Source organism: Phlebotomus argentipes, unplaced genomic scaffold (assembly GCF_947086385.1).
Source record: "Phlebotomus argentipes unplaced genomic scaffold, Phlebotomus argentipes genome assembly scaffold_4, whole genome shotgun sequence".
NCBI lineage: Eukaryota > Metazoa > Arthropoda > Insecta > Diptera > Psychodidae > Phlebotomus > Phlebotomus argentipes.
Window position 1 is genome coordinate 11,707,574 of NW_026776174.1, and position 17,617 is coordinate 11,725,190.

The 17,617-nt window shown below is 42.2% G+C and overlaps 1 protein-coding gene and 1 non-coding gene across 2 annotated transcripts in view; one reads left to right on the forward strand and one right to left on the reverse strand.

Moving 5' to 3' along the window:
• Positions 1 to 17,617, forward strand: part of LOC132257523 (uncharacterized) — a 60,319-nt gene that overhangs the window by 6,527 nt on the left and 36,175 nt on the right. The window contains exon 3 of the mRNA XM_059754470.1: positions 9,263 to 9,505. Within this exon, the coding sequence (XP_059610453.1) occupies positions 9,309 to 9,505 (197 nt within the window). The 5' untranslated portion in view covers positions 9,263 to 9,308. The remainder of the gene's footprint in view (positions 1 to 9,262; positions 9,506 to 17,617) is intronic.
• On the reverse strand, positions 14,101 to 14,221 carry LOC132258980 (U5 spliceosomal RNA). Its single transcript, XR_009468299.1, has one exon. It is a non-coding gene; the product is annotated as a U5 spliceosomal RNA (small nuclear RNA).

A 17,617-nucleotide genomic window follows, 5' to 3' on the forward strand; every position in this document is an offset into this window, starting at 1 on the left:
GACTTTTGCGTCGAGATTCACACGGAAATTGAAAAATTCTTCATGTCTCTGAATTTTGTTTCACAACAAATAACGTTTTATTGCTCAAACTCGCTCGGCGCGCCATAAAGACAGCCATACCGTCATCCATTGTTCTGCTCAATAATACTCATTGATCCGTGCCAATTTCCATGGAGAAACACGTCTTTGTCAATCAAATCACTCTTTGCCAATGTGTCTCTTAATCTTCTGTGCTCCACATTTAATAGTTGTCATAGAATGCAAGTGAAATCCGCTTGCAGAGGAACTTTAATGCTAAGGAAAAACTGATAAGGAATATCATGGAAAGTCAAGGGATGTTGGTATTGGCACAGTGATAAGACTTTTCGAGACATGACGTGTGGCAACACAAAGACATCCCTTAAGGGATGATCATTTCCATGGTGAATGACTTCCATTTCCTCAGTGTGAGCACTCTGCCAGCGCTTCAATCCTCCGTCGAATGTCTTTGTCCGAAGACAGCCAAAATAATGTCATCTGACTGTGAGAATATGAGAATGTTCCAAGCGTATTTCTTACGCTATCGCACAACGGTATCTCGGGAGAGACAAAAAATATGACAATTACTTCATACATGCAGAAGTAGCACGTGAATTCTTACGTGGCAGTGAATTTACAAAGTTTGATGTGAAACTCAATTGAGTTTGAGTTGGGCGCGCATAAAATTGAAATTTCGCAGCTTTTCTCTCCCCACAGGAGACAAATAAGAAGATGGATGGTGGAAAATCTCTGTCATATCAAATGTCTGAAGCATGAAATTTGCATCTCAGCGAAACTTCTCTCCACTTGCTAGAGCTTCATGCTCTCGATGGAATATACATGTCTGACTGAGGAAGAATTAAAAGGGCGCGGGCCATTCTTGGAAGAGAGCACTCCGAATGGGTTGTTTATACAGAAAATAGTGCAATACGCCAGCGGTATATGAAATTCAACTTAGCCTCGGTAGACAAATAATGCCGGGGAAATGAGAAAAGAGTGAAACAAAACAAACTTATGAGTTTATGTTGTCAAGTTTCATATTCCGCATTTCTCGAGTACTTTGAACTTTTTCCCGCTGCGGTGCAGAAAAAAACTCCGCGCTAAAGTGAGACATGAAATTAAATTTGCCAATCGCTGATGGAAAAAAGAGACATTTGACGGTCACTAAAAATGGTGTGGCATTTTAAGTTGCAATATGTAAATTGCAGCATGAATGACGTTGAATGTCAGTGTGATTGTGATGCTATTAAATTTCTGCAACTCCGCTCATTACCATTCTAAATGAAGATAGACAGAGATGCTGGCTGAATGGGAATAATTAATTTCTGCATCTCCAATTCGGACACTGTGCGGTGACATGACGTCGTCTTTCTTGGCGCGCCTGGCTTGATCCACATACACACAGCAATTGGAAATTCTTCGAGGAATCAACACTTTTAATTGTGATACTCTCGGAGCGTGCATGAAAATGTTGAATGCAATTATTGTGTGACTTGTGCCACAATTCTCAATTAATCATCCACCCGTGATGGCGTCACTAATGGCCACACAATTGAAGAAGGCACGCTTAATTGGGATTTAATGCTAACTATCGCATAGGGAATCCATTGCGCGAATTGTGCCAGATGATCCCGGCGGGCGTGCGAGCACACTTCCGGAAGCACAGTCGCTGCGAGGCGCGAAGTGAGACACTTGTGGATACACGCGGAAGACACTTTTCTGGCCACTGATCAATCACATTATTATACACATTATCTGCACATGTGTGCGCTCGAGTGATTGACAACCTTGCGGCTCATGAATCTCAGTCTTTCTCTCGCAACAACATCACGCCAAGAACACGAAGATAAGCAGCAATTTGTCACGGCAGATGGGATGTTTTTGTGGCGCAATTGGAAGCACACACACAGCCAGAGACTGAGTAAATTTGCTATCTGATAAAAAGTTATCCTGGCGGAAATGTATTTCCGCCAGTTCGTGGAGTTAAATTGAATTGCAACCTAATCGCGAAAATCGATAGATTGGCTTTTAATTACAAAGTCTCTGCAATTGAATATTGCGACTGGGCTTTATTTCCACTGATATTTCTCATTCTGGAACTTTTTTTTTCATTTATCGACGCTATAGAAATTGAGATTTCAATAAGTAGGTTTTAATTGAAATAGAAGTTAAGAGCTTTTCTTCAAGTTTTCATAAGAATTTCAATGAAAATAACTTTATATTGAGTTTCAAACTGTCTTTTTAACTTTATAATGTCAATTTTTCCAAACGAGTACACAATTATTCGCTTCTTTTTATTAAATAATTTCTCAGTTCCTCTGAAAACAAACGCTCATTTAGATGTTCCGCCCGCTTTCGTCACTTCATGCTTTGAAACTAATCCAAATCCGGTCACTGTATATCCTCTAGAAGTCCTAGACGATCCAAATTAAGCAAAGCGAATGCTTATCCACGCTTTTTCTGCACTTCTGGGAATTCACAGGCAGCAAAATCTCCGCCACATTGTTGTGACTCGCCTTCGCCTTGAGACAGAGCGTGTTAAGCCACCCGAAAAATCGACCAATTAATTAGATTTCTCATTATAGCCATTACGGACTTTTGTACTTATCGACGTGACTGCATCTTGTAGCTTTGTGGGCAAAAAGTTCCGTGGAAACTACTGCCAATGACGGTTCGAACTTGTGGACGATGAAAAGTTGAAAGTTTCTCTTCTCAGTTGCTAAATGAAACAAGAAAGCAAGAGCGAAAGGGCACTTTAAGAAAATCACTGCCATTCAAATGACTGCCAGAGAAAAAGAAGATTCCGACTAAGAGTACCAACATGTACAATGTGATGACAGACTGAGTCTAATTTTGAGTGGCTTCATGAGAGTTCAGTCATTATTGATGCTATTTTGTGGGTGCGTCGTCGAGTGTGGGTGAGAGCAAATTGCGAAATCCTTCCTGTTGCCGTGCGCTGTTTTTCTGCAGCGAGTGCGCGCAAAACTGGTGGAATTGATCAATGAAGTGACCGTTGAGTGTGTAATTTCCATTAATAAAAATTAAACTCAGCCAAACTGCTTCTCACTCGCCACGTTCTTCCATTCGTGACTTTGCCTTTCCTTCTCCGCGCGCACACACACGCGGAATTCTGGATGCTGGATGATGAAAAAAGGGAATTCTGTATTAGTTTTATTTATAAATTGCGTCGCGGTTTATTTTAAGCATTTATTACTCTTCTCCACTTTATTATGCACGCCACTCGCAGCATCTCCAAAATCTGTTGCTTCTGCTGTGTGAGTATCACTGTTGTTACAAATTTATTATCCTCCCTTTTCCCTTTACTTCTTTGTGTCGTGTTTGGAGACGAGAGAGTGCACTTTCCCATTGAATCACGTGCCCAAAACTATTCTGAAAGTATCTCACGTTGCATTTACTCTCCATCACACTGACATACCTTCTTTTCCTCAGGAGAGACATTAACTTTCCTGAGTGATTTTGGGGACGCATGCAACAGCCAGTGAGAGATGTCTGTGTCTCATGAGGACTCTGGGTGGAAAATAGACAAAGTTTTGGGGCGAAAAAATGTATGGCAAATGCGGAATTAATTGAATCAATCTGCTGTGCATCTAAAATTACACTTTGTGCTATTATTTTCGTCACAGAGTTATGGGCAGAGAGAGAAAGGAGCGGATAAAAAAGTCTACCTCTCAATTGGAGAGTCTCATTTTAATTTAATTGTGATTAGTCTCAATCAATTTCGAGTTTATGTAACACAACATACGCAGTCTGTAGGCAAAGTTGGCGAACTACAGTCGCCGTGGGGCGAATGATAAGCTCTTGGTGGCGCAGATAAGAGTGTCTCGTGAGCATCACAATTTCAGGCACTGCACTGTTGTGAATCGAAGAGAGCAGAGGAGGCTTGCGAAAATGGCATAAAAAGTTGTATGAAGGTTAGCTCAGCAGTATGAATTAAAACATAATTAAACCCAGTGAGTTTATTTAGAAAAATTCTTTTTGCCTCCTTTTATTCGCTCTCTATACTCAAGAGACGCGCCACTCGACCGGGTGGAAAATGATAAGAAAATGGCACGCAATATCACATCTTTTTGCCAGCAGAGAGTTTGTTTATACTTTGGAGGATGGGGAGGCTTTTTTCTGCGGCCTCTCGCGCAGTTTGCGGCGGTGTGAGTGGGTAAAAAATCGACAAAACGCACACGGTTTTCGTGCTGGAATTATAAATAAAGTCATATAAAGTATGATTTGACCTCGCATGACCTCGTGGTGTGGATTAATCGATTGAGAGACTCGTGTCGTGGTATTTGCTGAATAAATTAGTGGCGCCAAATGGTGCTGTTTTCATTCAAAGTGCCACACAATTGCAGCGTGCACCCATGGGAATTCGTCTTTGGCAATACAATTCCCTCTCAGCGCACACACTGGCGGGCGGAATTATGAAAAATCTTGCAGTGCAATTGAACACTGGGATCTGCCTTGCCATGGGAAATGGCATCGTGGTCTGCTAATGTGCGTCTCTTGTGAAATTACATAAGAAAGAATATTTTCTGCACAGTTTCCCATACTGTGCAACATTATGAATTCGTATGTTGCTCCACTTCTTTTTATTTACATTATCGCTTAACCTTTTTCGGGGCACACTTTCACTTTTCGGCCGCCACACATTGTTGTCGGTGTGTTTGCGCCAGTGTGGCATTAAAGAGGCTGAGGAGAAGTGCGAGCAGAAAAAAAGACTGGCGAGATTATTGCGACAGGTGCCGTGACACGAGGCGCGGGAGTGAGTTTGCACAGCGGCAGTGTTTCGGTATCCATAGAGACTATATTTATTATTCTTCGCCCAGGGTTACATTCCCATGTATGCAAATTTCCCGGAAGCGACATTTTCAGCCCCGCGTCGAAGGAGAAAAATGTCCTCCTGCAGAATTCCATCTAATGTGTGTCACTCCTGCCCATTCTGTGTTGTATCTCTGGAATCTCTCCGGGGGACATTCATTTCGACCACAAAAGAGCGCACGTTCGGAAAAATGTTTTCTCATGCAGGTATTTCACCCTCCCAATGACACACCCTCAACTCCCTCCGCCTCCAACCGTGCAGGTGAGCGTTTGTTTTCTGATTTTGTCACATTGTGAATCCCCATACAAATCTCTGGAGACGATGCAAAATAAATTGGGCCTCCCTCGTGAACTCGTCGCACACGACCTCATCCCTGCGAATCCCCGTGATATATGGCATAACAATTTGAAATGAAATACACCCCGGTCGACCGTCAACAGTTTGAGCTGTGATTTCGCATTCCTGCCTCATCCTGCGAACGACCGGGAAAGAGAAGAGCAGAATAGAGTCTAATTGTTGTCCTGGAAATTACAATTGGATCTTTCCCAACGAGATCTTTGAAGAAGACGTCAAAGTTAGAGATAATCATTTCTTAGACATATCAACGGTCTTGATTTCCTGGTCAAAACACGAGTATTTCTAAAGGGACTTTCATCACAGTCGCCAAGAAGCTCAGCTCTCGCAAGCTCGTGCCATGCGATGGCTTATCGCATTTCTATATTCCACCTCGGACGGTGTCTGTGGATCTGCCCTCGACCCTTTTGCCAAACACCGACGAGTCCGGGCTCAGGGATGAGCGACAGATATTTATTTACTGTATCGTGTTCTCGCGTCGTGTTTTCTTTCCGTTTCCGGTGAATGTCTCGATTCTTTTGCGGGCACCGTCTCGCCACTTGGCACTCGCGCTGCGCTGTCTAATGTTATTCACCCAGAGAGTGGAAGTGTGCGCGAGATTCCTCCCTTTTCCCAGCCCTCGCGCGGCAGCGGCGGCATTGTGCCAAAGACGGGGTGGATGTGTCGACAGAAGGATGCCAAAAGCGAAGATATTTCATATGGATGAGAGGTGCTGGGGCGATGTAGCATTTGTATACAACGCTGTTTAGTTGTAGAGAATCGTCAAGATTACACAGGGAACATGACAAGTATATTTGTTTGCGCGCTCTATTCAAATTACACACATTGCCTCATGCCAGACGAGATGAAATCCCTTAAGTGAGTGGAAAAAAGGATGCCTCTCTCCGCCCAATGTGTGCTCAAATGACACGAGAATAAATGTCACAGGTGTAAAGTCTAAATTTAGTACTCTTGGCTGTCTGGAATGCCTCACGATCGGGCCAAATGCAGAAACACACGTACTTAAAGTCGTCTTGATTTGTGTTAATTGAATCCATATCAACACGTGTATTCCCTGCGAATGCCTCGGCGTTTAATAAAATTATTCAACCAATTGCTTTAATGGTGAATTCCTGCCTCAAATTCTCGGCATTTCGCAAGTTCAGCGCCCAAAAACAATTTCACAAAATGTTAATAAAGGTCCTGTCAGCTGAACTGCGGCGCTCGAAAGTCCGGGTGCTCATAAAAAATTTCGTAATTCCTCAAATAGACTCCTTTTGAAGAGGCGCTCCGGGTGATGGAAAAAGCGGTTTCGCAACCTTCGACCAGAGACCCAATTTTCCCTCCAGATTTTTGATGGATCACATAATGTGCCATTGTAAATGCTCGGAGGGCCCCAAAATTGACGACGGTGGAACAGCATGTAAACAGAGTCCATAAAAATGTGGAATTTTAAGGAACAATTAACATTGAAATTTAGTGGCTGTACTTCAAATTCGAAAAGAGTGTTTCAACTCAAATTGAGACATAAAATGGCGATAGTAAAAAATCAGTTAGTCGAGACTGTGTGTCTATATAGGTGAATATCCGGCATTTGCCTGTCCTTATCGCCATGGAAGCTTCTATTTCTGGATGGCAAATTGCTTGCTGGGAATCGTAAAATTCACTCGTATAACATTCAAATTACTGGTGTGAAAATTACTATCAATTATTTAACATAAAATCTCCATTATCGGGAGGGTGAAATGCACTCGGAAAATGCCTGTCAATGGATGATTTATAATTATTGGTCGTCAAAAGTCATCTGGATGGTCTGAAATGTGTCTTTTAATTCAATTAGGGCCTCAATCAAAATCACGAACACAGCCAATTTATTAGTTGATTTCCATTTCCTCTCGCTTGCAAATAGTTTCAGCACACATTTTCTCACTATCCATCGGCATCGCGTGTGTGTGTGTGTTGAGCCACGGAATTTCCATTCTCTTGTCTCTATTTCATAAATAACTTGAGCAAGGTTGAGCATCGCTAAGAGATAAAATTCCTTTGCAGAATATGTCAAGGCTGTGGAAATTCTCTCCGATTTCCAAGGAAGAGATATTGCATTTTTTGCACTGCGCCCGATATGGAATTGCAATTAATGCGAACTCATAATACATTCTTGCCCTTTTCCCTTGCGCGCATTTCCTCAAACCGCCAGCGCGCTCAAGATGGAGTGTAGAAAAATGGTGACGTGCAATTAATTAGGATGAGCTATTTATAAACTATTTTCGCAGATGCTTTTCATTTGAGTGCCCGCGTGAGTTGTGGCAAATGATATGCACAGCATAAAAAGTTCCTCTTGATGATGGTTTTATTTAATGAAATATTCGATGAAGATGAGTAGATTTATTTTTGGGAGTCGCTGATGAGACATCGTCATAGAGATTCACGCAACCAAATCTTATAAAACATTATTAACTTCCGCATAAATTAAATTAAGGCCCATTTAGCTCTTGGGGCTGCTGATGAGGAGGGTCGCCGGTTTCTTACGCACTTTCCTGTTTTAGTTAGTCGCTCGGAAGACGTCTCAGCCCAATACACTCTGCTGTGTGCTTGCTTTGCGCATAGTGTGCCGAGATTGAGGCGAATTCAGATCTCCAAATCGATAGATTATCTTAATGCCCTTCTCACAAGACGCGCCCCCACGAGTTGGGTAAAAATGTGAAATGCTTTGACATTTTTAGAGCCCATTAGCATGAAGATGCTATATCTCGCCGAGGTTCATCTTCGGGTATAGATTACCCAGTACGATTCGAATGGATCAAATGTAAAATAAACTTTATATACACTGATGTCTTTATGTACATGCGAAATTTATGATTTTCTCCGCAGATAACGCAAAATATCCCCACCGCGCACGCCACAATGAAAGTAGCGAAAGCTTTAATTCAATAAATCGTATATTTATATGCATACACAGAGCATATGTAGATTGGAGACGCGCTCACTTCGCTCTCCCATAATCGATGTGGCTTCAGCTCTGATCTTTCAGCAGGTTACACAACTAATTTCCGGTTTATGGGAAGTTGATTGGGAATTTGTGATTTTGACAGGAAAAGTAATTGCATGTTGTGTGCTATCGAGTGACACGCGAATCACACGCACTCACCTTTCCCTGGAATGAAGTCGTGCAGTGTCTCAGTGCACTTGAGCGGCCGTGTCATCGTCGGTTGATTCCTTCCTTGTGCGGGCAGTTCATTTCCCACAGCCCGCAAATTAATTCTCTGATCATCCCGCTAAGCACTCGAGACTCTCCCCACTATCGCCAGCGCAACACAACAATGCCACAGACGAGCTTTTGTGTATGAATGAAACCGAGATAAAAATGCAAATATTTGATGATTTTTCCTTTAATGCTGACAACAATGGGGGTGAAATGGGGAGAGAATGAGCATGAGATAGGGAGGAATTATGCTGGTGTGGGGTGAAATCGTTGGCTCACCGTGTGATTGTTTATGGCAAGAGAGCTTTAGTCAGAGGCGTAGTAATCTGTCTCGATATTTTCCATATTCGAACATTCGAAGAAATTGTTTAAGAAATCTAAGATTGGAGAAATGTTTGGGTTCGTGTAGTTCAAGGGAAATTCATGGATTGAATTTGAGTTCTGCAGTAAAAGAAATTTGATGCTCTCAATTCAGTAGATTAAAGCCACGACACAGTGTGAAGTTCAGTTTTTCAGTGTCTTCTTTGTTTGAAAAAGGGAAAAATTGTGAGCACAATTTTCACTTGCAAATAACAAGTAATTTCACAGATTATAAACTTTCTGGATCATGTCAAGATTGTTTGATAGTCGCCTGATGATTATTGCAACTAGTTTTCGAAGCGTCCGCAAATTTTCCTGAAGACCACAATGTTGTGCTCACTGTGCCACTGTTCTGAACTTTCAGGCGGAATGGCAGAGATGTTCGCCCGGAAGTGGCAACGAAGAAGTGGAGGGAAAAAATGATGAAAAGCGCGTTTTTCCAAGAGTCTGCTAAGTCAGGGCAATGCTAGAGGGCTCTTCCTATCTGCATAATAATGGGAATTCTCTGCTCTTTGCAGGCATCTCAGGAGTGGTTAATTGACGAGGAACATCACAAGGTGGAAAATGCTCCTGCAGTCCGGACATATCGGTGGCGCAGAGCAGCAAAGAAATGGGCCGTCGACGGAAAAGGGACAAGCAGCGGCTCTTCCTGTGCCACTCCAGTCGTTCGAGGTGTCCAAGCAGCTCGACAATATCCAGGACAATCTCGGCGAGGGATGGACAGTGCACCTGGCCAAGGATGGCCGCCTCTACTATTGCAAGTGAGTGCTCAATGGGGTGACTCTTCGCCATAATTGGCTGGGACAATTTGGAAATTGTGTCATGTATTTAAAATGCCGTGCGCGAGAGTTCACGCCAATGAAATCCGAAAGAGTTCACCGCACACATGTGCTCGAAATGGCATAATTGGCGTGACAACAATTTGAAGCGATTTTAATTGAATGAAGAGGATGGCTTTCAGTGGGAAAAGAGACATGAAATTGATGTTGAACTTCCATTTTCCTGACACTGACGAGCTTTTCCATCAATTAATGACTATTTTCAAGCTAATTGTGAATATTTTTTTTCCACCTGAGACGATACAAGGTGATAATGGGTGAATTTGTTGTGTATGAAACAATTTCCTCCTGAGAATTTCCCCGTGTCCAAAAATTCCCCAACACTAATTGCTATTTGTTTTAATTAAATTAAATCACTTCGCACCAAATTGTTACTATTATGTTTATTGTGCCTCGCAATTGCCATGCTGTTCATGGGTGTTCATCGTACTTTGCATGCGAGATGTCGCGCCGGGGATGTTAAAGAGGAAGTGTCCGGAGTGAAAACTTTCGGCGAAGTTCTTTTTCCCATCTTCTCCGTATACCTATATTTATCCGAAGGGACTCTTCTTTATTACAGTGCTGAGCTGTGTAGGTATTTCTTTCTCTCAATTTTGCTTGGGTGAGGAGAAAAAAAGTCACACAACAACGTGCTATTATTTTCACATTGTCTACCCACGGACTATCGTCTTTTTTATATCCTCTATCTGCCACATTTGTTTCTGAGCCAATATCTAAATGAAGTTATACAACGCCGGGCGAAGGAGAGCAGAATTCCCATCGCCTGGGTGATGATGATGAGTGTAATGCTGGTGGAGCAATGAACTTGCAAGACTGTCCCATGTACGAGACGCTTAAATTTGTGGAGATTGCTTTTATGTGCGAAATATGAGGCAACATTGTACACAATGATGCGAGTGGAAACCCCCACGGGAGAGTGCTGTAAATTGGCGAACAAGTAGTAAATGTGTGGGGAAACTTGCAATTCGATAAGGGTGAGGAATTTTCAAAATTGTAACTGTCGTGGAGAAATTCTCGTCAGGTTTTTTATTATTACCACTTCATGACGAAGGAAAAGAGCGAGATTCATGGTGGAAATTTATTTTATTGCTCTCGTTAGTGACATGGGCAGGAGAGAAATGGGTGAAACATTTTCTTTTGTAGTCAAAGAACAAACAAATGATATATGGTTGGGAGGGAATTTATGAAAAGGGGAGACTTTAAGTGGCTCCAACCCGAAAGGGACATAATAAAGTGGATTAGAGAAAATAGAACACTTCACATTTCATATGGCATTACAATCTGCCCTTCATTCAGCTGTTTATCCACAAGATGCACACCTATATATGTATATAAAATGTGTGTGAAAATTCATCAAACTTCTCCAATCCCTCCGCGAAAGTTTCCACCTAGTGTCAGATTTCTCTGCTCGTGTCATTTATAGCAATTTATTGGCGTCGACACCCATGAAACTCGTGTAATTAAATCCAATTATGAATGTCGATTTAATTTCATTCACGGAATTCCTTCCACTTCGCTTAGTATCTCACGTGCTTCAAATACAAATTTAATAAGACTTATCACTGGCAGGGCGAATTCGATAAATATACAATTGCAAAAGGATTTGAGTTGCGCATGAAAGGACGAAGTGTGTAGTATGAATGTAATTGCAAATGATTTTCTGATCGTTTGACTGGCGAAAAGTTGGATGTAATTAAACGAGGAGCAATTGGAGGGCAGTAATTAATTCAAATTGATATGAATTCGAAACTCTTTGCTCAAATTCTCATTTAATTCCTTCAATACTACGCGCTGAAATTTTACAAAATCAATTCCTGCACCTCCAAAGTACCCATAATTATTTCCATGGCGAGGCGACAGAGTTGAAGAGGTTCTAGAAAGAGTCAATTCAATTGACTACAACTATTCTTGGAATCCACTTTAAGAGTTGAATAACTATGAGCACTAATGCTTTTCATTTGTAGTGTTTCCTGGAGATTTTGGCTTTTATGTGTGCCTAATTGAAAATGCTCTCATGTGATTGTCTTGAAAATTCAGGGGAGGAAATGCAATTATCAACTCTGACACTGAGGGATCGTGTGTGAGGAGAAAGAGCGTGGAATTTCAATTAAAGCACAATCCCCAACTCATCGAACGTGTGCAGAGGTAAATTATCGCTCTCCACCGCTGCTGTCAATTTTCCCTGGCGACTCTTCCGCCCAAGAAAATTGAAAATTGTGAAAGCCACCACTTGAGGATGTGCGCGCTCTCCCACGAAATCCTAAATGTGGTTTTCCGGAATGGTCGAGCCACGGAATGTGACACAAAAAAGCCACCCCTCGATGCTGTTAGGGAGGAAATTAAATAACAAACCTCCTCACGTTGGGCACTTTTCCACTTTGCCTCCAAATGTCCGAACATCGCCGCTTTCGAGGGGGGGTTTTAGGGGTGGAAAGCATGGAATCAGGGGTGATATCGTGGTGTAAGTTGCTGTTGAGGGAAAAAAAACTCTCAGTGGCGAATTAAAATGTCAAATGTGGGTTTTGCGGTCATATAAATTTGTAGTTGGCACGCAAAAAATTAATTTCCCTCAACACACTGTGCATCCATTTGCCACGGTGGAAATATGTTGGAAAAACACTCCACCCACGAAAAATGCTACATATATTTTCACCCTAAACCAGGCGACCATAGATAAAAAACTATTTTGTGAAGCGGCGAGCAGAGAATTAATATTAATTTACATTCCTGTACGTCTGCGTGCGATGACAGGCATTTGGCGTTGAGGAATGGAAAGTGCTTTTATGTGGTGCTATTTCCCAAAATCACTGCACTACACGCACACACTCACACAATTTCCCTTCGCACGAGAGTGTGCGGAAATATAGGGAAAACACTCATCCAAAGGCCATGCAAAGTGGGTCGAAAGGAGAGGGATGAAAATCATTTTATTGTATCCTCACGTTTTCCCCGCATTTGTGGCGAGGGAAATATGAGAAAAATTTTAATGAAGGCCATCAATCATAAGCTGAGCTTGGTGAGAACAAAATCAGCAGAAAATAGCAGTTCGACAGGTATTGAAATTTAAATTTGACGCTTGTGGAAGTGGAAATTTTACCCTCAAATTATATTAAGCGCCAAGAGAATATTTAAATATTGAGGGTTGAAATTGTTGCGCTCTTTCATATTCAAATAAATTCATTGGAATTGACAGAATGAAATGCGATAAGATTGCCGTATTCAAAATCAACCGGGAGAATAAATGTAATTTTACTCTCACTTTGGGGCATTAAATGATCAGCTAATATTATTCAAATGCAGGCGTTTTATACATTTTCATCTTTTATACATTAATTTTGGATTTATGTGAGCTTGAAACCAGTCTAAAACTGCCACAAATTTTGTGATCGCGATTTAGAGAATGTGTGAAAAACATTTTGATGAGGTTTTGTTTATAATTGGTTGATAAAATGCACAAATTTTCTCTGAAAAAAATCAAAATTGTGTGCATTTTGAATTTATTGCAACTGAGTAAACTTCTGGTAGACTTCTGGTGATTTGCAATTTAATTCTGATATAAATATTAATGCTGTTTTTCTAAACAAATTCTACAAAAGCTCAAGTTTTCCGCAAGATTAAGCGTACTTCGTTGGTTTTCCCTCTGTGTTGTCCTTCATATTATTGTAGTAAGAGATAATAATGAAATCCCCAGCTCAGTTATTGTCACATAAAGGGAAATTTAATTCCATCAAATGCTGCATTCTCGCATGGCGTAGTGTTTTATTAAGTGACCACTCCGCGAGATCCAATAATGTGCATATCTGCCGGTGCGGAAAATGATTAAATATTAGTCAGGCGCTTTGGCAGTGGGTTAAGCACAGTGGATGGGAGAGAAATGAGTGCCATCCACGTGATCCTATTAGAGGCGAGAGCGTGTGCTGAAGACTTATCCACTTTTCACACTCACTCGCCAAAGAGACTTACCTGGGCAGATCATCAATATAATTATTTAATTTGCGCAGCGATAAATTTCACGTTGCTGAGGAAATATTGTCTCCTGACGTCATCCTATTTGTCAAGCTCAACAACATGTTTTGTCCACAATCATCTTCTTGTCCAGGTGTGTGTTTGTGTGCGGATGAAGAGCGCGTGTTTGCCCTCCTCCTTGCCAGAGTCGCTCGCAGAGAATCTGAGCTCTCGTCAACTTGATGGCATTCCATGAAAGATGCCCGGGCATCAAATGCTGGGGATTTCAAGTGCCTCCCTGGCTCTCGCCCTCCGCCATCCGCTCAGCTCTCGTGTAATCGATGTAATCTGCAGTTATTTTTAGAGGGGAGATTCATAAAACGCAAAATGACGTAATTTGGATGACAAACTTGTGAGTTCGCACAGGAAAAATATTAATAAGTTGATAAAGTTTATAAATAGATCAAATGGAGTGTCGAGAGAATCCTGTCATCATCTCTCCAGATGCCTATCTGGCACTATCTCGTGTCACTCCTGCTAATCCGCAGGGTTGCTTTTGGGGTTGCTTAAGAGGCCCAACTTTCGTCGGGCACGAACAAAAAATTTCTATAGACTCATTAGAGTGCCCCTCTCCACAGAAATCTTTAGTAAAAGGCGAAAGATTTATTTGACACTGAAGAGAGGCCAGAGTGACGACGAACAGCTCTGGAGCGACTCTTGAGCTGGGCGCGTGGCTGTTGTTCGCCCGACGTATATGCTAAAAGAAACAAATATCACTTGCAAGGCGTTTTGATGGGAGATGAACATGAAATATGGTCAATGCATGATTTTGAATGCTGTCGAGAGATTCGTCAATACATTTTCTCCAAATATTTTCGTTATACTCACACAATACAGTGACTCCAATCGAAATAAGACCACTTCAACATTGCTGTGAAATAATATCTGCTTGCGTGTGGCGAAAATGTGTTTTAGGACTTAAAAACATGAGATAAAGCCTCCAAATTTGGTAGAAATATTTATCACTAATATCTCTGAAAGCTTCAACTGCTGTTATTTCGCTTGCAGCCACTGTACATATAATAATATCCCCGCAAAACCGAGGGTGAAAGTCAAATTTCTTTCCCTGAAATAGAAGAAGAAGTGGAGAAAAAACATCCACCGAGCCCGCATTTTGCTCCAATTCGGGGGGAATGATGGGGATGTGTTTCCTTCCCGTGCACAGGGCAGAAAGAAAAGCGAAAAGACGCACAAGAGGGAAAATGATTTTGTATATAGGAAAAATAATGAAATAGAAAATTGAAATGGGGTTTGTAACCAATTTTATACCAGTGCGACACAGTTGGAGTCAGGAGGGAAAACTCACACAGAAAACAAGGGAACACTTTCCGGTAGTCGAAAGAGCGAGAGAGAGAGAGGAGTTATCAAGCGCGTTCGTGGAAGGATCGGAAGGATTCTCTGGCATGCTCGAGGGCACGTGAGCGCACGGAGAAAATCAAAGAAATCGATGTACTTTTAATGACGATATCTCCTCCCACTCGAGTCTCATCTTCAATCACATCTCGCGTGCGCTCAGCCGGGCTCACATCCTCAGCCACATGAGCTTTTCTCCCTTTGTCTGCTATTTAAAGTTTCCCTCCGACGCGTGTTCATGTGCGTGAATTTCACAAAGTGCCGCCGCGCCTTCAATGGCAATTTCACCTCCCGCGCGATCTGCGAGCATTGGCGCAATTTCATTTGCAGCGCGGCAAGATGGGGATGGAAAAACAATTGGCATTCGCTGGAGTGGCTTCAAATATGAATCAACTGGAGTGCAGAGTGGCAGATAAAGCTCATCTCTAATCCAATATCGCATTGCCATTATTTGGCACTTTGTACTGTTGCTCTCGCGCCAGAACTTTCCCCATTCTGCCAATGATCTTCAATTGCACGCCGATGGAGATATATCGCTGTGTTATTGAAAAGTCTGCATTATACATCAATCAATTGAATTAATACAGAAGAGAGCTTTCGCGGTGTTTTGTATGAAAATGCGGTCATGATCGCTGGAAGTCAAGCGCAAAGTTCCCACCATGAAATATGAATGGCATCGTTAAATAAGTCCACGTACCAGAATTCATGAGCGCAAGAAAGGGTTGCGCAGTCCCAAAGGGTGGAAGATTGAAGTTTGGGAAATTTAATAATGAATCAGTTCATTCTGGCGAGGCAAAGCTGAAAAGTCGCCAATCACTGCAGAACATCGTTTAAGAGTCTTTAAGCGGACTTTGCACACTTCGCGAGGGATGGAAAGCATGACACAAAAGTCTCCGTTTGGTAGAAAACTTCACCCGGCAAAATATTGAATATTCAGAAATGTGACATTGGATTCTCGTATTGTGTTGTATATAGTGTAACTTTTTCCACCTCCGGTATTTTCCACTCTTGTTCAGCACGCGCATAAAATCTGGAGAGTTTCTGTTTGAAAAGTTATATCCGAAAACATTTACTTTTCGCAAGACTTACATTTCCGCAGAGGAAAAGTTAACCACTGAATTTGCTGTAAAAACCCTCTGTTGATTTAATCTCATCGGAAGTGCGGTGGAGTGAGATTGCTCACAAATGTTCAATCTTCGGTTAAAATATATAGGGGACATCAGGGCTCTGCCAGGCGGAATATTTCATTTGTCTATGAAATTGTTCAGAGTCTTTTGAAAGCCAAAAATGGCAAAGAATCCTGAATTATAACCGAGAATAAATTGAAAGTTCTCTGCGAATTTATGGGATTCAAACAAACTCGCACTGCGCTATTGTGCGAAATTTGAGACGCGTTGACTTTGGGCATCACAAAAGGTGGATTGTGTGCCGAAAAAGAAGCAAGATTTGGGTGTGGAAAATTGCCGTCATGGTCAAACAGTCTCTCTTCTGTCGCCTCTGTTTGCCATTCGATTCACTCTTGTAACGCTGTGATGAGCGCAGACTTGGCATATAAACAAGGTGAAAATGATAGAATTGTGTGTGTGTGTGGAAAATGGAAACTGGAAAATCAAAGGCTGATGCAGTGTGAGTGAAATGAAAATTCCCAAGTTGATATTGAAGCCAAAAACACACGATCTTGTGTGCGAAATAGCGAGAATTCCCATCGTCTCGAGCTTAATTACACCTGAAGCTTTTCCTTGGGAGTCGCTGGAAAAGTCGGTGGGCGTACCTCATTGGCTCCCACCGCGGTGGTTGAGAGCATTTTAATAAATAGTAATACCTTGACAGCGACAAAGTCCCACCCGTCATCCGCCCTCCGAGCGCACTTCATGCGGGAATTTATTTGTCCTTCAGCTGTGAAAGAGAGTCTTTTGCAAATTGTCAGAATGAAAATTGCCACCCAGAGTCAAAGGCGCGGGGGAGTGTATAAATTCACTGCGACAGAGCAATGAGATCAAGTTGATGCCGTGGAATTTCCGGCACTCATTGCCGAAGTATTCGCAATTCGCGAATTCACCACTTCCACGCCGCGAGTGTGGGAGACCCCTTTCGATAATTGTGACGGGCGGAATTGGCGCTGGAGCCGCAGTGGCACTCTCGAGGCTCCCGCGCTCGTGGGGAGCACTGAATTTCATTTTATTTTAATACCCCCTTCGCGGCGCCCAACGAAAAGTTTCCCCGTGATTAAAATATGCCCTGACTTAGAGTCTTTGGGCGCGGCTTTCTTCCCTCGCGCACACATAGTATAGTTTTTATTTTGCCCGCGATGGTGGAATAAATCCAAGTGAACTTTGCCATTCAGTGACACTTTGTTGCTGTTTCTTTAATCATTAAAGGGTGTCTGCGGAAAAATCAATAGCAACTCGCTGCTCCAGTCTCTCTTTCCATTCTATTTTTGGCATCCCCGCGCTCAATATATCGATTCAATTGTTCCAATGATAAATAATTAGCCGATGCTTAACTCCGTGCCGGAGACTTGCGTGGGTGTGAGAATTGCAGAGGAAAAGTTGCGCCAACTATTCCAATAAATATTGAAAGCACATTTCTCCTCGCAATCCTTTTGCCAACAATCCCGCGTGCATCGTCGGGAAATGAGATCATCTTGAGCTGCTGTAATTCCATGGGAAAAGGGAA